This window comes from Anopheles merus, chromosome 2R (assembly GCF_017562075.2).
Source record: "Anopheles merus strain MAF chromosome 2R, AmerM5.1, whole genome shotgun sequence".
NCBI classification, from domain to species: domain Eukaryota; kingdom Metazoa; phylum Arthropoda; class Insecta; order Diptera; family Culicidae; genus Anopheles; species Anopheles merus.
In genome coordinates, this window is record NC_054082.1 from 34,073,385 (window position 1) to 34,092,796 (window position 19,412).

General features: G+C 42.8%; 2 protein-coding genes and 9 non-coding genes across 14 annotated transcripts in view; 5 read left to right on the forward strand and 6 right to left on the reverse strand.

Annotated features, from left to right (window-relative positions):
* The window catches only part of LOC121590445, a 46,530-nt gene extending 33,439 nt beyond the window's left edge, over positions 1–13,091 (reverse strand). The window contains exons 1-4 of one of the 3 annotated variants that reach the window (XM_041910148.1): positions 12,503–13,091; positions 11,994–12,411; positions 11,418–11,507; positions 3,839–4,287 (exon numbers count right to left, since the gene is read on the reverse strand). In XM_041910148.1, coding sequence (XP_041766082.1) covers positions 4,077–4,287; positions 11,418–11,507; positions 11,994–12,013 — 321 coding nt within the window. In that variant the 5' untranslated portion in view covers positions 12,014–12,411; positions 12,503–13,091 and the 3' untranslated portion in view covers positions 3,839–4,076. Of the gene's footprint in view, positions 1–3,838; positions 4,288–11,417; positions 11,508–11,993; positions 12,412–12,502 lie in introns of those variants that run through there. The other 2 variants (XM_041910149.1, XR_006004422.1) reach the window with 2 other exon arrangements.
* Positions 6,086–6,167, forward strand: Trnas-uga. The gene has a single exon. It is a non-coding gene; the product is annotated as a tRNA-Ser (tRNA).
* Trnat-agu lies at positions 7,050–7,123 on the forward strand. The gene has a single exon. It is a non-coding gene; the product is annotated as a tRNA-Thr (tRNA).
* On the reverse strand, positions 7,681–7,754 carry Trnat-agu. The gene has a single exon. It is a non-coding gene; the product is annotated as a tRNA-Thr (tRNA).
* Positions 8,749–8,822, forward strand: Trnat-agu. The gene has a single exon. It is a non-coding gene; the product is annotated as a tRNA-Thr (tRNA).
* Positions 13,092–13,905: 814 nt separating the features above from the next.
* LOC121588010 (N-glycosylase/DNA lyase) lies at positions 13,906–19,319 on the forward strand. 2 transcript variants are annotated; one of them, XM_041905472.1, is made up of 4 exons: positions 13,906–14,585; positions 17,715–18,055; positions 18,126–18,599; positions 18,696–19,319. In XM_041905472.1, exons 2-4 carry the CDS (start codon positions 17,967–17,969, stop codon positions 19,270–19,272), a joined length of 1,140 nt encoding a protein of 379 aa, XP_041761406.1. In that variant the 5' UTR covers positions 13,906–14,585; positions 17,715–17,966; the 3' UTR covers positions 19,273–19,319. The 2 variants fall into 2 exon arrangements, with proteins under 2 accessions (XP_041761406.1, XP_041761407.1); XM_041905473.1 differs by having other exon boundaries at positions 17,718–18,055.
* On the reverse strand, positions 14,439–14,511 carry Trnar-acg. Its single transcript has one exon. It is a non-coding gene; the product is annotated as a tRNA-Arg (tRNA).
* Positions 15,209–15,280, reverse strand: Trnae-uuc. The gene has a single exon. It is a non-coding gene; the product is annotated as a tRNA-Glu (tRNA).
* Trnaa-ugc lies at positions 16,008–16,079 on the reverse strand. The gene has a single exon. It is a non-coding gene; the product is annotated as a tRNA-Ala (tRNA).
* On the forward strand, positions 16,997–17,068 carry Trnaa-ugc. Its single transcript has one exon. It is a non-coding gene; the product is annotated as a tRNA-Ala (tRNA).
* Trnal-uag lies at positions 17,285–17,364 on the reverse strand. Its single transcript has one exon. It is a non-coding gene; the product is annotated as a tRNA-Leu (tRNA).
* Positions 19,320–19,412: the final 93 nt, after the last annotated feature.

The following is a 19,412-nucleotide window of genomic DNA, read 5'->3' on the forward strand; positions in this document are numbered from 1 at the left end:
CAGCAGCAGCAGTATGAATTTGCGCCCATGGTTTGGTAGATTTTCATTTATTTTCACAAGCATATTTGCAACTAAATCATCGTCTGTCTGCCTGCCCTTTTGCCGTGTGCTGTCTGTTTCCGTTCTGCTGCTAGGCATCTTGCTTCGGGTTAAATGGATAACAACAGCCAATGGGGGTTTGTTGTTTTTGGTTTTGTTTTGTTGCTGACTAACGGCTTTGCTTGAGACAAGCTGGCTGATAATGAGGAGCTAAGCCCTGTCGAAATGTTATGAGATTGAAGCTGCAAATTGCTATAACCCTGTCAATCACAAAAAAGCGGGATGTAAAAGCTAAGTATAATTATATTTTAAACTCACTTCAATCGAGAGAAACACTTCTTCCTTCATTGTCTTTAGCACTTGCGCCTTTTCCGCCTGGCCGCAATTCCCATACCGTGCCAGTTGACCCTGTTTGTATTATTTTCACACCGATCCGACCCACGACGGGCAGGAAAAATTCAGTATCCCGTTACACAAAATCATGTGCGTGAATTTCGCCTTAAACGCTTCCCTACACAATCCACTACATTCACACCCGCATACAACCTTCAAGCAAAAAGCCAAAGTATCACGCAATCATGTTTACTGTACTTGTGTGTTCTCCCCTCGCCTGAGCATCCCTTTTTTTTTGCTGAAGCTGAGCGGTTTTTTGTCACCGTCGTCGTTATTTTACGCCTCTGTCCCTTGAGCAGCGCAGCAGCAACGGTCGGGTCAAATATGGTAAGAAAATTGGAGTTGAAAATTGTTGCCCTTCAACAGCCACCCGGAGCCAAACAATGCAACGAAACCATACCCTCCCTCATTTGACATCAACACACTGACAATAAGGGACGTGCTTCTGGTGGCGTTTTTGGATTTTTTAGTACCCACGGACATCCGCGCAAGGATGTCAGTTTTTGCCTCCCGCCTAGAGCACTGAGTGTGCCGTCGATTGGCGTTTTCCGGAAGAGCGGAACAACCAACTACCCGGAGTGGATTGTCCTTAAGAGGGTCGGGGAGCCGGACGGGCCCTGGGTGAACGTTCTTTTCACAGGAAGCTCTGTTTGTCTTTTGGTTGTTAAGTGAAGAGAGCGGGAAAAATATTTCCTTCATTATCGGCAGCAATTGGAAGTACAAGTGTATCGAAAGGTTCAACTCGGTTTGATTTGTTTGCAATTTGAGTTTGCCATGAAGCACGCACACCAAGCAATGAATAATTTGGGCAATGATAATGCTTGTGTAATTCATAATAAATTGCTTGATTTATTTAATAGTCAAAAAGTCAGGGTGAGCTCCATAAGTTAATTAAAAGACAAAGCAACGAAACTAATATATGTTTTCATCCCCAGAAGTCTCCACAGTATAATCTTTCTTGTTCATTCACAACCACAACTTAAAAGGCGACAAAAAGGGAAATACCTTCCCACACCCCGTACGTTCCGAGCATCGAAGAAAACATCGAACAAAGAAAAATCAATGATGCTTCTTGATCATACCGCCAAAATGGCTAAAAATAAAAGTCCAACTATGCGATGTAAACAAAGCAAAACGCGTCCATAAATACTCCACCACTAGGCGAACTTGGTCCAACGGTGGTGGAAGTATTAAAAATAGTTCCCATCTGTGAGAGTGTATCTGCGTGTTTGCGTGTATTTAGGTATACATAGAAAAGGAGTTTTGTTTTAGGTTTTGTTTCTCTCCATAGCGAGTAAAGCGACACACCAGAAGGAACGGAAATGAATGAGAGAGCATATTCAGTTCCACCCACCTTTTTCGCACATGCGGATATATTTAACGCTATCGGTTTGAGTGGGCGGTTTTTTTTTTGACACGGGTACTGTGAAAGATACATTTTCCTAAAAATATATTCCACACAAAAGTTTAGCCTGGCTGATTAGCGCACATTTTCTAACCTCAAGAGAGATAACAACAATTGGCATGATTTGTTACCTGTTCGCCTCCTCCTAGCGCTTCCTTTCTACCCAAAACACGCTTCAGATCAGATGAATATCAGCTCAACAATATGCGCGGGGCTTGGCAAAGGAAAGCGTTAAACTTCACTCGGTAGCGGAACATTTCATTGGAAAGGGGAATTTTGCCGACGCACAAAAAGTAACAAAATTGGTGGCACAATTTTTTCACCATTCTCAAGAGACCAAAAAAAACAATAACAATAATAATAGGATAAATGACTGCAAGCTATCTTCACCGCTGCCTCGTTTCCTACCTGAACGGGAACGAAACAGAGCACATTCAACCTTCCCGGTAGCAATACAAACACGCAAATCTCCGACCGACCAACCCGCGTGGAAGAGAAAATTGCGACTTACGTAGTAAAAAAAAACCGATGAAAATCAACCGCTTCTCGGGAATCTTCTCTCCCCCGCCTGGATGGGCTGTGGAAAATCATGATTAAGTAAAATAGAAACGGAACTCCGCAACCACCACCACTACCTCAGCACGTGCGCACAAACACGTACGCACGCACCATAGATATTAGGGCGGGCCGTTCATCAAACCCAGCACAGGAGCGCGTAAAGACAAGACAAGAGTTTTTATGGTCGCAACAATTCATCACAGCGGAAAAGTTTTCAACAAAAAGAAAAAGAAGAAGAAAAATAAGAAGTAAAAGCAAAGTTTTCCTTCCTTATCCCATGTTGGAGGCAATGTTGCGAGGTGGGGGTGTTGATTAAGCCGGAAGTTGTTGGTAGCAACAATGACAACAACAAAAATTTAAAAAAAAAACTTAGGTCCTCTTGGAATGGATGGTGATACTTGAGAGAATTTGATGTCTCAAAATCCGTCCAACACAAGGATTTGATGTGTATGAGGGATACGAGGCGCGTACACGGCAAACTGTCACATCAAACGCATGTGGTGAGACAGGGCTACGAAACAGGAAGGGAAGATGAAAATGATAAAACAATAAGGGTGGTAGTGCAACAAACAATTAAAGCTACTTAGCTTCAACTTATGCTTGTGAAGAACTTCACTTGAAAATTTGTTCCGTGATTGAGAGATGTTGAAACACACATGACAGACTACCGATTACCATAGCCGTCATCACAACAATTAAATTACTTGTCACGGTGCATGCTTCTCGGTCCGCAAACCTTAGAACATAGACGCCAGACATTACAGGCTTCTTTTGTCACGAAAAGCTGAATGTTTATGTTCCAGATTGACCTCTCAGGTAACGAGAGCTGTTAATACCTACGTTCCCAAGATCTGCACATTCCTATAATGCGCCAATGAACCAAATGACAAAAAGCTTCAACAAATACCAAAGATTCTTTGACTTCACCATTAGTATACACCATTTCAAACCCAATTGCCTTTGTTTCCTCATTCATAGTGCTGCAGCTAAGTTTGTAGATAAAGTGGCAGTGTATCTATTTTCCGTAAAGTAACTATACACGTAAAAATATGCAAAAATGGGATGAAAATGTCTCAAAACACAATTTTGAAGTGACAATATTCACAGTTGTTATTCGTGTACACGAAGTTACACATCATTTCGTTGCGCTTTTATCCCAAAATCTCAACACTTTTCGGCAGTGCGATAGTTTTTCAACCAAAATACCATTACTTTAATGAACAATGATAAAATTTGTGAGTGTATGAACAGGTATTTGTAAAATTGCTGCACTAGCTAGCCGAAAACTGGTACAGTTATACTAACTAAACAAAAAAAATCGAAGCAAAACTGCAGTCCTTGACGACAATGAAAACAATTAAAGAATTTAACAGCATATAACGAATAAAAGCATATAGAAACGTTCTACTTTACACACATTTTATTTCTCTTTTTCGCCTTCTACGTAAAACCAAAAAAAAAAACAATTCTGATCGATATCAATACAAAGCGTAACAAACAAAATTGATGCTTGTGTACCGATCCGCACCGGAAGCGGGAGGGTGCACGGAAGCCGTGTGCAGTGGCTGCACCACAGCAAACCCAACTGCTGCACATCACTCCCCCCCTTTCCGCCCTCTTTTGCACCGCAACGCAATGCAACGGACGGATAACACTTCGACATTGACCTTTTTACCGTTGCTTAAGATAGTTTGCTTCGATTAGCGCTCAGAACAGAACCGGAAGCCAACTCGTCCGACGGTGCCGTGTGACAGGAAGTATCCATCGATTCCTCAACCTCGTGTGGCGTGCCGGGTTGCCCAGTACCAGAACAACAAATGCACATTGACGCTTGCACCACCGTACGTACACCACACACCATCAACGAGCGTCTCATCCGAGAGAATGCACTTCTGTCAAGATGCAAATGAGCCAAAATAAGTAATGACACGCACGGAAAACAAATCGAACAGCGCACGATAGAGGAGACAAACAACAATTCCACACAGACACACACACACCAAGTACTGAAGCGGGCGATGGAAAAGGGCAGTAGGGAAGCATTAATCTTACTGTCATTTCGTGTGCGCGCGCGTGTTTGTGTGTGTCTCGATGGTCGGGGGGTATGATGTGGCGTCACACGTGTGCGTGTGAATGTGTGCGTGTGTGTGTGTGTCGATGGAGACGAGGAGCCCCCTGGTTCGGGAGGTTATGTTTATGAGCGCTATAAAAATCGTCACCGAGTCGTCGCCTTTCGTTGTTCTACGCGGCGCGCTGGAGGCAAAACGAAGACAAATTATTGTGGCACGGCTGCTGGTAAGCGAGGCAGCAGGCAAGGGGAATGGCCCCCGTTTGGGCGGGGGTCGAATAAATTAGATACAATCGCGTATCAGACCGCGAGCGCACACGGCGGGGTTATGTGTGGTGTTGAAACCGTTTCTTCACGCACAAAAAAAAATGAAAAACAAACAGAAAAATGGAGAGCCATACGTTGCGACGATGCAAAACACTTGGGAGTGTAACATATTAAATCCGACATTGGGCTAGATCAATCACAATCGATCAACATGCATTTAGAGATTGTTCAATCGACTTTGAAAACGAATAGTGATGGGATACCTTTTTTTCACGTGTCTAGAAACGTCTAGCAGTTGGCAGACATGAGAAATTTGACTTTATAATATGCACAAAAAATTACTAAAAAAAATACATGTTAACATTGCAGGTAAAATGTAACTGCTTTCGGAAAAAAAACACTTTGGAATTACTTTTTGTTTATTAAGGATAAACGACTTCTACCCTATTGCTATTGTAAACGCTATTAAAAGTGATGAAATGACTTTCAAACTATAGCCTGGAAGCAAAACGATCAATCTCGGACGCGCAAGATGTTGTTTACGCAGCTAGTGGAAGATTTCTAAGAATGGTGACGCGTACACTCTCTTTCTCTCTCCGTCTTTCTCTCCGGCACGGCGTTTCTTATCTAAAACACAACCTTCAAATGGTCCGAGCGACGAAACGACGAGCGCATAATTACGCTTCTCCCTTTTACTTTCATCCTCCTTCCACCCGCTTACTTCCTCCCCCTTCGCGCACACATAATCGTTTACGCTTTATCATTTTTCCGCCCGGTCAAATCGGACGCGCACTCAATCAATTAGGGATGAGAATGGGAAAACGATAAACGCGAGCGTGCTTTTTGCTTCCGCTCTCGTCCTGCCTACCCCTTCGCTGGTGCTAGTTGGACGGAAAATTAACATTTTTATCCCTTGCGCCCATTCTTGTCAAACACCACCCCCTCCCCGATTCGGCGGATTTCATTTGAACACTCTTCTCGCATATGCCCATCATGCATCCCCTTATTTGTCGCGTAACTTTACGCGGCGCCGAGATGTGACCTTTTTTCCCGCGACATTATTCCCCCTTCAACGCCTGCTAAACGAGCGAGAGCGAGAGAAAGAGACAAGCAGAACGATATGATTTGAACACACGGTGGAGAGCACGGGAACGAGCAACGAATGAGAAAACAAGAACAGGAGAAGACGGGGATGAACAACATTCAAGCACGCTTGAAATTAATTTTACGCTACACAACTACACGCCTCCGGCTTCAGCCACGTGCGAGGAATGAAATTTGACCGCTGGCTGAGCCATATGGCAAACAACGCACAAAAAGCTTCTATAGTGCCTTGAGTGCCTCCTCTCACATCTGCTGTGGTGTCCGAGCGGTTAAGGAGATGGACTTGAAATCCATTGGGTTCTACCCGCACAGGTTCGAATCCTGTCTACAGCGTACATTACTCTTTTTTTTTATCGGGTTCGACATTTCAAATGTTATTCTTCTTCGCCTTCATTGGCCGCCCGCCGCCTTAACGCTCGTTTTGTGCTTGGTTGCCGTTGGCTTTATTCACTGTTGCAATGTGGTATAATATTAGCATTGGCAACATGTATACAACATTTTGCATTTGTAAAAATACATTGGTTGAATGCGTCGCTCAATATTAAATACTTCCGCAATATTGCCTCTTTGTCTCCCATTGTTTCAACGCAACAAGAATACGCCGACAAAAATGGGTGAGTGGTTTCCCTCATCCTCAGTGCTCATTTTCATATCGGATTATTTATGCTCCGTACGTGCTTGGTCCCCTCGTGCTTAGCAAGAAATCGATATTTGGCATGCAAGCTAACACACACACACACAAAAGCACCAAATGATAAGAACCCCAACTTTTTATTTCAATCTAGTTGTTTTAAGATATGCATAATTCTGCTTTGCGTAAAGTATCACTATCTCTGTCTACCTCTCTATCCCTTCATTCCAAACATATATTCATTTCATGTCACGCACCAACAACAATTGGTTGATTAGAGAGATCCAAATAGAGCTCCTATTTACTTTATTGAATGGTATAATGCTCCTATGCCGAAGGAATTACGAATTACGCCACATCGCCAACAGAACAAGCATCGCAATGAAGTTCCCCATCGCACAAACGCGCAATATCCATAAGGAGATCGTTTCGTATACGAAGTTTAGCGTAAACGCAGGAGAAGAGCAGCCCTTCTAACATTCCACACAAGTTGGTGTGCGTATGGCGTATGGCGACTCAAAACATTCTAATCAATGTCGTATGCACTGTTATTATACGCTATTAGATTACCCTCACGCACACATGGCGCCGTGGCTTAGTTGGTTAAAGCGCCTGTCTAGTAAACAGGAGATCGTGAGTTCGAATCTCGCCGGAGCCTATCACAGACATCTTTCCCGCGTATGTGAGAACTTTTTTATCAAGTGTAACACAAAAGTAAGGTATTTCATGAATTTCTTTCCTCCAATTCAAATATGCTGAAAGCTATCTTGCTGTGCTATATTTCCTATCGAACCAATACAGTCAATTTGTACATTTACCAAACACATACATGAACATACGTTTTACCATCTATATTGTTTACATTTCCCACACTCATTACTAGCAAACATACAAGCAAAGATTTCCACTGCATTATATCGCCAATAAATTAGCTAATTAAAAATAACTCACTCCTTAAATCTCAACAAAAAGCCCTACATATATATATGCATGTTGTTCACATCAAAATGTATCTACATGCTCTGTTAAACATTTTGGTCCGTAAGGAGAGGCCATCGGCAATCTAACGCATATGCTGTCCGTCAATCGTATAAATGAAAATGAAATTCACCCGATTTCTTTAGGCTTAACTACTTAACTTGAAAACGAACCACAAAATGGCGTGGCTGCAGAAAAAAGATTTTCAGAGTACCACAACATCAATTGTGAAGCTATAGGCTCCGGCGAGATTCGAACTCACGATCTCCTGTTTACTAGACAGGCGCTTTAACCAACTAAGCCACGGCGCCAGGCATCTCCTCTCTACACCAACTCATTATTTCAATATAACCTCACTTCTTGCATGTTGCACCTAAAGACCTGCTTTACCGCACTACTAGTCCAAATGTCACACAACGACATTTTCACTATTGATGGATTTTTTTTCTTTCTTGATCGCTAATGTTGTTTGAATTAGCATCTAAGTCGAGATCACCATCGAAAAAATGAGATTAATTATATATTTGCTACTCGCCCTCGTGTAGTTTGTTAGTGTTGTTATTTTAGCATTATTTTTACTCCTCATAAAAATCTCTATACATATAAAAATCTCGTGTCACGGTGTTTGTTGCCAGCACCCTCCGCAAAGCTGATGGATCAATATCAGCGAAACTTTGCATACACCTTATGATGGCATCAGAATAGATTCTAAGCTTACAATATTTTCAGATGTTACACTTAAATTAATTGCAATTTTATATCTCCCATACATAGAACAATATTGTTTATGTTGTTTTTTACAGCACTTTGACACTCGGTGCGTAGCCGTTTACAATGCTGTCTCAAATATCCCAAGCACCAAGCAAAGCAGAGATGGTATACAGTTTAAACATATACGAAAATACACAGAAACAACGCTTCGGGTTTACAATTGATAGCAACCTGAACACAAACAAACCTCACAACTCGGACGAACCAAGAATGTATATTAGCGGTGATGAGGTAGCCAGTTGACGTTTTGTGAATTGTACATAAAAAACAACCGCGAACGGGCCACAACACCCCTACAATCAAAATGAAACAACCAGCACCTCGCTTATTTACGCACCTCAAACACAACGCATGTAACACAAACAACAATTCTAACATAAGTTATATGACTAATATACCAATTTATGTATTGGTTGCTTGAGTGCCTCATCAAAAATTCTGTATTTTGTCATTCCCTTGAAGCAGCGCAATTCCCTTCCAGCAGGTCGAAGTACAGACGACAAAAGGTAGTTTATTTCTCCCCTGCACACAACTGGCGCCGTGGCTTAGTTGGTTAAAGCGCCTGTCTAGTAAACAGGAGATCGTGAGTTCGAATCTCGCCGGAGCCTATCGCCATCTGCACTACCCCGTGTAAGAGATGACGAGTAACTTTTTTTATTTCTATCATCATCAATAAACATTACTAATTGTTCTAGCCCAGGTATCCTCAACACTTTTGAGAATTTTTTTTCTTTTGGAGGAAGTATTAGTCAGTATTACAGTATTAGTCAGTATTACAGTATTAGTCAGTATTACAGTATTAGTCTTACACTCTTATACTCCGCCAGCTCTTCAGTAACGTCACAACTTGCATCAAATTCCCATGTGCTTGAAATTAATTCAATACTATTGATCCAACTTATCACATCGCCGACCCGGGTTAAACACCCGGTCGTACCCACTTTAACCGTCTGCGACCTCTTCCCAAGAATGTGTGCGTGTGTGTGTTTGTTATGTAGGTGTATGCGTGTTGAATGGTTGGTTTTAATCATGCTCTCGAGCACAACAACTTGAGAAAGGACCCACTGCAAGCGAACGTATCGTAGGACAGTAACACCAATAACCTAGAAAAATCCACAGCTGCTGCACCATTCTTGCTCACTCTTAGCGGAATGTCGGGCACCAGCAGCACGAGCATGAACTGAAGTCCTTTTCATCCCCTAACGGCCCCTACTCCATCCTCAGCTTGTCGTCCTTCTGTGTTAGAGCAAGAAACAAATTCTAACACATTTTCTGTTATTTTTTGTATTGTTTTTTGAACACCATCGCCTGCCGGTTGAGAAGGTCATGCAACGGTGACGAACAGAACTCGGAGAACGAGGGGCAGGCGTTCGATGCAGCAGAGGAGAAAAGCTTGGCAGAACTTTTGCCCAGTGATGCTGCTGCCGCCAGGGGAAGACCCACAGGGTATACCGCAGGGTGAATGGACGATGGTGCGGAGAACGTGGTCGTTGCTTTGAAACGAGATCGTCCAAACGGAAACAGGTCTTGCCATTGCTCGCTCGCCCATCGTTGCTGGGATGGGATTTGGTTTCGCAGACTTTAGAGAGAGAGGGTGAACAAACCAGACAGCAAAAGCCCGACCGAACCCCGAAACTGAACAGTCTCCAAAGCAACGCTCAGCGCTAACGCTAACAAACAGGATGAAGACGACGAGAAGTAAGTGTCTGCCAGTGGGGACAACAAACCAGACAGAGGTGAGTCCTCTAACACAAACCCAAAGGAAGGAAGCTGCTCTTCCGAGGGAACGCGAACGGCTCTGTGTTCCAAAAAAGCAAAAAGAAAATTAAACGAGATCCGCCGTTGTTGTGTGCAGGTGAGAGAAGATGGATACAGTTCTTCAAACAGAGGACAAGACTGTTGTTGTTGGTGGTGGTGGTTCAGGATTTCATTTGACTGACACGACAACGATATACAAGTAACACGAGATGGATGATGCTGCCTGCCCAGATGGAGGATTGCATCGCCAGCCCACAGCAGCAAGAACAGCATGGAAACATGTTGAAGCTCTCCTCGCGTGTGTGTGGTGCAACCCTCGCGCACCTGTTGTGGTGGCGCGTTGGATTGTTTGTTGTTATAAGTTTTGAGTTCATTCTGCCATCCCTTCGTCCCAGACTGCGCATTTTCGATGAAATGATGTCAATTACATTATGTATCGTTTTGGTACATTCACCGTACAGAAAACGGAGAGCTGGATTTGGGGTCGAACAGATGGGAGCAGTTTGAAAGCTGTTGAACGACACAAACTCAGAACCCATTATTCCCATTTCAAAAACCGTTCGAAAAATGGCTCACCGATAACGTGTTCAGTTTACACACTTTTGGCTGACACTTGTTGTATTTTGGGTATTAATGAATTGCTCTACACAACAGTCAACTCAACGTACAAAGGGCAGTTAGAGATCGTCCCTGAACATTGTACAAATCGGAAAGAGAGTAGGGAAAATTCCTGAAATATTAGTTACCTTAATCAATGAATAGTTGAGCAACATCTTGCATGATGACATTCGTTCGCTTTTGAAGTGAAATTTAAAGCACTTTCTAACATAACCTTGATCGATGTTGGTATTGATCACACTATTTAAATATAAAAAAAAAGTTCACTTGTACCCCCCCCCCCCCCCCCCCCTCAGAGACACCACCCATTGATAGAGTCCTCTGTTCAAGAGTCCTTCAATGAATGAAATTGTGTGAAAGTTGTAATAGCTGTTAACCTTGTCAACTATCTTCTCTTACTACACTCCTTTCAGATCACAGACACCATCCCTTCGCAGCAAAAAGCGAGCAATCAAATTTAACAAGAAATTTCACACATCCGATCCGAGTGCTTTCTCTCAACCCTAACAATACAATTTCCCAAACATAAAACTACCCCCTCTCCTCCTCTTTTTGTGTCGTCATCGTGAAATCCTTTGAAAGGACTGTCCCTTCAACCCTGATTCATACGATCTTCCTTCACCCTTAGTGTAAATTGTCTATGTCGGCATTTTCATCCTTTCTTATCGTTGGGGATTTTTCTCGAGATATTTTTTTTTTTTTACCCGCTTTTGTCACCAACAATTGCATAATACGCTTTCAAGGGAAATGTTTCACCATGTCTTGTGTGAGTGTGATCTTAAAAAATAACCAGGGAAAAAACCATCGTAATCAACCAAGTTACTTACCCGCTATAAAACAGGATTTCGGCACTGCCCCTTGTCGCTTCTTCCGGTACCGGTACGGCCAACGTACTAAAGGGCAGTAGAAAGTAGCACCTAAAAAGGGACACAACATCACTAATCAACATTCGTCGTGGGAAAAGTTAAGATGCGGTACGCGTCCAAAAGCTCCCCCATAAGCCCTCCCAGCTTACTACCAAACACCCGAAATGGACAATTGAGTTCAAAAGGGATATCAACATCCCGCGCCATTGATGGGGGGGGGAGGAAATCACGTGAAAACTATACTACCATTACACTGCCGAATGGTGTGACAGCCATTGGAATGGAGTCGCAAAAGAGGGAAGATTGTCAAACGCGGTGGCAGCTCTTTATCCCTTCGCTAGTGACAACAAAGCGCAGAACAACAATGCAGAAGAAAGGGATGCGTTTGATATCATCCGTGTGAGCTGCCGCCCCTCTCAGGAAGCTGGATGGCTTGTACACGCACGTTCTGTGTGTTTGTGTGTTTCTGGCCATAAATCTTGCTCGCATTAACCCGATTCCAAACCCCAAATGATGGTTCTTCTCTCTTTGGTGTACCTGCTATCCATTGGACACATGTTACATGTCACGTTCTTGTGCTGTTGTGGCCATGCTTATCATTTCGATACGTGTAATCGATGCCGGCGTGTACAGTTGCATCCAAATGGCTACGGCAACGAACGGTAGCAGTGGCATCATTCTGTCCTCATCCGTACATCCAATCACCTGCTGGCGGCATCGCATACATCCAGCCGAGCCGAGCGCTTTTCACTTCATTTCTCAGTCAAGATTTTGGTCAACTTCCAATGTCAACGAATGACCATCTGGCGGGGCCTATAGCTTCCCGGAGTTGCAAACGAGTGTGGGCACATCTTCCTGCCACTCTGCACCAATTAACCATCCACACAAGCACCACCGCCCGTCAATACAACAGGTGTGATTGAATGCATCTCCTAGCAACCGTTCTTAAATGCACCTAAAACGAAAAGAAGCAACAAAGCAACTGTTGAAAATTGTCCCTTTTTTTTGGGGCAGCGGACACGATGCTCGGCACTATCATACCATACCTTTCACTCCCTCTCCCGCCAGGCCGGCGGGTGTGTGTATGTGCAGTACCTCAAAGCGGCAGAGGAACGAATGCGTCATAATTATTGGCCCGGCTGGCGTGTGCGCCCGAAGAACCAGAGCGGCGCAAGAGCAAGAACAAGCATGCAAATTATGGCAGAGCTGGTGTGCCGGGAGCACCGGGACCATCGACAGGGAAGTGTGACGCACGCTAGCCTTCTACTGGTGACCGATCGACGACGACGACGATGACAGCTTGCTAATGAGACGGTTTGGAGGGTTTAATTGAGATTACTTACACACTTTTCAATTATGTCCTCCGGTCGGTTGCCCTTCGGAAGATCGATGCTGGACAGATGATGATGTGCGAAACACTTGGCCGTGTCGGGAAGCTTGCGGAATTGTTCAATTTAGGACAACTACACGCACAAGAACATTAAACTACTACGTGTGATACAAAACAGGCTTTTCACCCCAAATATACAAGCTAATACACAGCAAATCGAACAAATCTGCGTCTATTCTATCACACGATATATTTTCCCATCGTTGTCTGAAGATCCAGCCCTGTTGTAATGAATAATTTTTCTCCAAGTGAAGACCGTTTGGAACAAGATCTATTAAGGAGAACAGGTCGATGCAAAGCCCGTTGCTAGGTTGCCATTTTCAGCTCGCTTTTGACAGTTTCATGAAAAAGTGTTTACAAACAAACGGCTAATAGTTAACGCGCAAAAGTGGACGAATTTATTATTAGGAAGGTTATATTGGTTAAATTTCTTGCGGTCAATCACTTCTGGACAATAAAGGAGAAGTAATTGCAGTCTACTCTGTATTCAGAAACATTGATAACCTTTTTCATTGTATGCAACGCTCCTGCTGGAAAAACGAACTGTTTAACATGTTCAACTGGGTTAAAGAAGTCCTTTTTACTTTCAATTGAACACTGAGAGTAAAATGAAACATCCAATCGACACACACTGGTACAATATGCACACCGTCATTTACTTATAACCCGGCTACGAATGATAAATGAGATCCTTGGATTGTATCAGTCATGTAATATTCTAATTGGATTCTAATTCTTCAAATATTCTAACAGGAATTGAATGTAAAATGCTGAACAAAACTCTCATTCACTCCATAGCAACGCTAAACATAAACAATGTTCACTTTAACTGTCAAAATTTTCAAATGGCTTTCTGTCAATTTACTCTAAGCGCTTCGACCTGTTCTCTTTCAAGGACCTTGGTTTGGAAACACAAATATTCAAACCAACTGTGCCAGACGCCTTTGCACAATGACAGTTCCGGTTGAATCAACACAATCAATTGTCAGCAACTGTCAACCGGGGTGCGTCTGTAGTAGTGTGATGATGAGACGAGAAGTAATCGAGTAGTCCGTTCGATTGTATGTCTGTTAGTTTGTGAAAACGCGTTCCCATCGGCTTGGGTATAGTTTTATTGTGTACTTTGTGATGCATAATTTGCATTTACTCATATGTTAAATGTTTGTTTGGGGCACGGACTAACCCTTCAACAGTTTCATTTAGCAAATTTGCGGACGCTTGATCGAAAGAAACAGCATCGTTTTCGGGATTTACTTGAGATGCGCGCGCGTGTTGTTTGTGTGTGTTTGTGGTAGCCGACTGAAAAGAATGATTTTAACAAGATGGCGCTACATTCGCAAAATTAACGGAAAACCATGCGTGTGCAATCAAAGAAGAATGAAGATGATCGCTGAAAGAATTAAGCCATATTGAGTTTTCAGCATTTGTTTGGATTGGTGTTATAAAAATGCTGTCTGTTGAGAGATGGCGCTTCGTCATCAACATGGGGTGTTGAACAGAACAGTTGTTACTCAAAGTGTTCAATAAACGGAAAAAAGTAAATAGCAATGTGAATTAATGAATTGGCTGCGTGGAAAAAAGAGCGTTGGGTGCGATCCTGCCAGGAGTCGAACCTGGAATCTTCTGATCCGTAGTCAGACGCGTTATCCATTGCGCCACAGGACCCGGTTGGTGAGTGGGCAATGGCAACCATAAATAAAGAGCATCTATGTCATATCGATGAGCTATATGCGTCTTAGGTAAGTGTATAAGTCAGGGGTGTCTAAACTTCTTATTTCGGGTGTAGCATTGCTTCGCAAATAACATTGTTGATAGTTATTTTAAAGTTTTCTTTAGCTGATGGATAAACGTTAAAATCTTATTTTGATACAAAATTATTCTTATACTGTTTTAATACATCTCATTTCTATAGCTTTATATTATAAATGCTTGATATTCGTCTTTCAAAAGTAAAAAAAAGATCAATAATCGAAATTAAACAAAAATAACTTTATTTTAACTTTTACAAAGGACTGCGGTCGTTACTTTTGATACCCCTGTTGAAAGTATTTAACATCCAAGAATTTAATTTCAGCTGTCTTGCTATAGAAATTTTGAGTCCTTCAACTATATTCATCTCTTTAAGTTTTTCAGGTCTAAATCATAATATTATGTCAATACGTTGGTATCAGATTACCCTTGCTCTTGAACAGTGTTGAAGCAGTGCACCATGTTTAAAGCATGTCGTTCCCTAATCATATTTCCTTTATAGCTAACAAGCTGAGCTTGGAGCGTCTCTAGACTGGCGATGAAGAAAGGTGTCGAGTGCAAGGGCTTCGGAACGCGCCAAATATGGTTTGAATTGATGAGAGCAAAAAAGTCTTTCCCATACCGGGAATCGAACCCGGGCCTACTGGGTGAAAGCCAGTTATCCTAGCCACTAGACCATATGGGAGGCATGTTGTGATGCTAGTGCAGTGTCTATAAATTTGAAAGAGTAATCGGCATTTTGATTGACTAGTACATCAATACTCATTACTTACTTTACATTTACGTAGCAGCAATCTTATTTTTGGGCCTTAAAGTCTCTTTACTGATCATGTAACACTTCAACGGAAATCTGATCTGAAATCTGATATAAACGTGATCTGAAATTTGATCTAAATTTCAATAAAAAATAACTTCTTCACTAAAAAAAGCCCTTTATTATTGTCAATCATTTTCCTAAATGTTTTAACAATTAATTTGCTAAACTCATACAACTATCAAAATCTGTGTTATTCTAGATCAGCAATCGGCAAAGTACGGCTCATAAGCCGCATTGGGCATTGGGCTCTTTTCTTTGCTGTCTAGAGGCTGCTTTTTGCCGTTCGTATATTTCATTGAACTTTTGAACATTTTTTCTCATGGGTTATCGATTTGGCTCTTGACGTAGACTCTACGAACATTTTTGTAGAATTTGGCGCTTTTATAGCAATGATCGCCGACCCCTGCTCTAGATAATTAAAAGCCTGAAACACTACATACACATGGCGGTGCCCAGTTGGAGTTGTTGAATAATTAGTTTGCCTAAATGTTGTATACTAACCTAAGCAAAACAAGAAGCGTTAATACACTGTAGCAGAAAATGTTGTAAAAGAATGGTGTGTGTCTGTAAGGACGACGGCAAAAGAGAAGATTTCTGGAGATGCCGGGGATCGAACCCGGGGCCTTTCACATGCAAAGCGAACGCTCTACCACTGAGCTACATCCCCTGTTGATGTGACAGGTCTTAGAGGCTATTTTATGCTATCTGTGTGTTTGTGAACATTAAGTCGAATGACCACTTCAACACATGTCATGTTTATTCTTATCGGAATCCAAAGAGATATTTGTAGGATGATCGAATCTTGTACTTACTTACTTACTTATCCGGCGCTACAACCGCTTTGCAGTCTTGGCCTGCCTCAGGAGTGTCCGAAACCGCTCACGGTCTCGCGCCTTCGTCTGCCAGTCCGTTATCCCGGCCTTAATGGCGGACGCCTCCACGCCACTTTCAGCCTTCTTGCCACCTCAATTTGAGCCTACCATTCCTCCTCTGTCTTTGTGGACGGTCTAAAAAGACTTTATGGACTGGCTCTTGAATATTGTAAACATGTTTAATTTTTTGATAATTAATAATATGACGTGTCGTCTTTTTAAAGAAGTGCGATTTTCTTTTTGATTTTAACAAAAATGCAGATGTTTCAACAAGGTCATGTCAATAGAAAGCGTAAAAAGTTATGTGATATTTGTAGTAAAAATGAAAAGCATTTAGGATTAACGATATGAATTCAATGAAGAATTATTCACCATAGAGATACTTGTGTTATACATATTTCATAATTACCGCTACCGTGGTAATATTGTTAAATGTCAATTAAAACGTAAGACTAGACTTACGAACATTCACAGGGATTATTGTTTTTGTTTTAATCAGAAGGGACGGCTTTTCATTGTTATCCATTGAACGAGAAATAAACAATTATATTTTCAATTATAATATAACAAAAAAGGTAGTTGTTGTTTTTCTGCTTTGTTTTCAAGTTGGTTCATTGCAGTGCTGTTATCAGTATCAGCTGTAATTAGCAATGAAATTGATAAGAAATGGATAGGCGACCCCGGTGTGGATATATGAAGGGTAAGGTACGAGGGGGATATAGCTCAGTGGTAGAGCGTTCGCTTTGCATGTGAAAGGCCCCGGGTTCGATCCCCGGTATCTCCAGGAAGCTTTCTTTTTTATAAATTAATGTCTGGAGGAAGGGATACTTAATACTGAAAAAGCAATTGTAAGGAATGCTGCTTGTCTGAATGAAGAAGAGTCAAAGTAGCTATCTGCGTAACTTATTAGTAAAGTGGATGATCGGGGAGAGTTAAAAGAGAGGAGGGGCAAACAAACGCGGTTTGTTTTTGGTAAAGTTGGTGTCGCAAAAAAGCGTTTTGACAGCGGTGGGATTCGAACCCACGCCATTTCTGACTGGTGCCTAAAACCAGCGCCTTAGACCACTCGGCCACGCTGCCTTCTGCTGAGTGGGGGAGATTGTACGTATTTAAACGGGCTCGTACCAATTAGAACGAAATTTCAAGGTTTAATCAATATTATAGTTAAGTTTTAATTAGTTATATCCGGTACCCTGAAAAATAGTGGTTTTGTTGATATTATAAACATAATAGTATAACATTTACATCTGGCTGCCTCCTGCAATCTCAATGTAGCACAGTATGTAAGTTTTAGTACAGTCGTCTGTAAAATTATTATGTAGGAAAATCATACGAAGCGTACTTAGATTATAAGCTTCATCAATGAACATTATTGTATTTAAATGTTTTAAATGAAAATGTTCAACTAACTCGATCTATTACTGGTACAGCAGCACATATTTGGTTCAGTTCTCCAAAGAAACATATCGTATAACAGTGTTTGGCTTTCATACTGGATGGAACAGTGTGCAGTGCGCACATTGACAAGGAAAGCAACCCTGCACAAAAATACCTCCGCCAAATGACATTTGAACAAGCGCGCGCGTAAACAAAAGTCAGAGCAAAATGTTCTGTTTTGCATCGAAATCAACGTTTGCGTGGTGAAAAATTCGGAGTATAGAACATAATCCTCTGACACGATAATGTCCGCCACTACCAAGTGGCGATCGTTACTTTGCACCTACAATCAACTGCAGCTAAAGGCCACCCTACTAGGAGGACAGAGCTTCCGGTAAGCATCATCTCCGGCGAGCTGTTGTCTTCGGATTTTCAACAAACCCTGCCTGTACACGTTTTTGTAGGTGGAAAAACTATAAATCTACCGCTTTGGACCAGCATGAAACCGAATTCATTGGCGTGTTTGCCAACATCGTGTGGGTGTTGCGACAAACGGAGCGCGAGCTACAGTACCGTATCGTCGGTGAGCAGCCGTACCCGAACAAAGCGAACAGAGACGTAACAAATTCACCCATCCCCGAGCCGCAGCAGTCCCCGGGCAATGTGCGAAACCTTGCCGAGGTGCGCTTGAAGGTGGCCGAACCGTCCGAGTATGCCACCGGGGGAGAGTTGTTGTATCCGGCCAGCTACTACGAACAGCTGCTGCGCATCTACTTCCGCCTAGACGTAGACCTCGAGCAGCAGTACCAGCAATGGATCCGGTGCCACGAGCACTTTGCCAACAGTGCGGCCAAATTCTATGCCGTCCGGCAGCTGGATCAGGATCCGGTGGAGAATCTGTTCTGCTTCATCTGTTCGCAGAACAATAACATCGCACGGTGAGCACACAAACGAGAGCAGAACGCTTTGTGCTGAGTGCCCCTTTCCAACAGTTTATGTCACCATTCTTGTACTCATCCTTTCGTTCGGTTTAGCATCTCGGACATGGTGGAAAAGCTTTGCCGCAACTATGGGGAGAAAATTTGCGAATACGAAGGTACCTGCTACTACAATTTCCCATCGGTGAGCTCGCTCGCTGACCCCACAGTAGAGGGGAAGCTGCGCGAGCTCGGCTTCGGCTACCGGGCCAAATACATTCAACGGTCGGCGGAGCAAATTCTTCAGCTCGGCGATCTGGAGTGGTTCCGGCAGCTCTGCCAGATGGATTACAAAGCGGCTCACAAGGAGCTGGTGTCGCTGCACGGCATCGGGTCGAAGGTGGCCGACTGCATCTGTCTCATGTCGCTGGGGCACCTGCAGGCCATACCGGTCGATACGCACGTGTTTCAGCTAGCGAAACATTACCTGCCGGCGCTGACCATATCGAAGAACGCGACCGATCGGCAGTACGTGACGGTGGCGGACAAGTTTCGCGAGGTTTATGGGCCTTACGCGGGCTGGGCCCAGACGGTGCTTTTCTGTTCCGATCTGCGCCAGTTTCGCGATCGTACCAAGCGCACGGGGGAGCGTGAGAATTCTTCCAAGCTGAAGAAAAAACGAAAAAAGCCTTAGCCTTTCTAAAGAATGGACAAGATGATACATTTAAAAATGACACTTCTTTTATTGAATACTTAATACTATTTTAAAACTCTTCCATACAAAGGTAACCTAACGTTTAGGAACGTACGATTTTATAAAACATTATTTGTCTT

What these genes read in the sequence shown, in the direction of transcription:
- LOC121588010 (XM_041905472.1), top strand. Translation starts at nt 17,967, where the DNA reads ATGTCCGCCACTACCAAGTGGCGATCGTTACTTTGCACCTACAATCAA. An exon ending in CTAGGAGGACAGAGCTTCCG is followed by an intron (nt 18,056 to 18,125) that starts GTAAGCATCATC and finishes ACGTTTTTGTAG; the next exon opens with GTGGAAAAACTATAAATCTA. An exon ending in CAGAACAATAACATCGCACG is followed by an intron (nt 18,600 to 18,695) that starts GTGAGCACACAA and finishes CGTTCGGTTTAG; the next exon opens with CATCTCGGACATGGTGGAAA.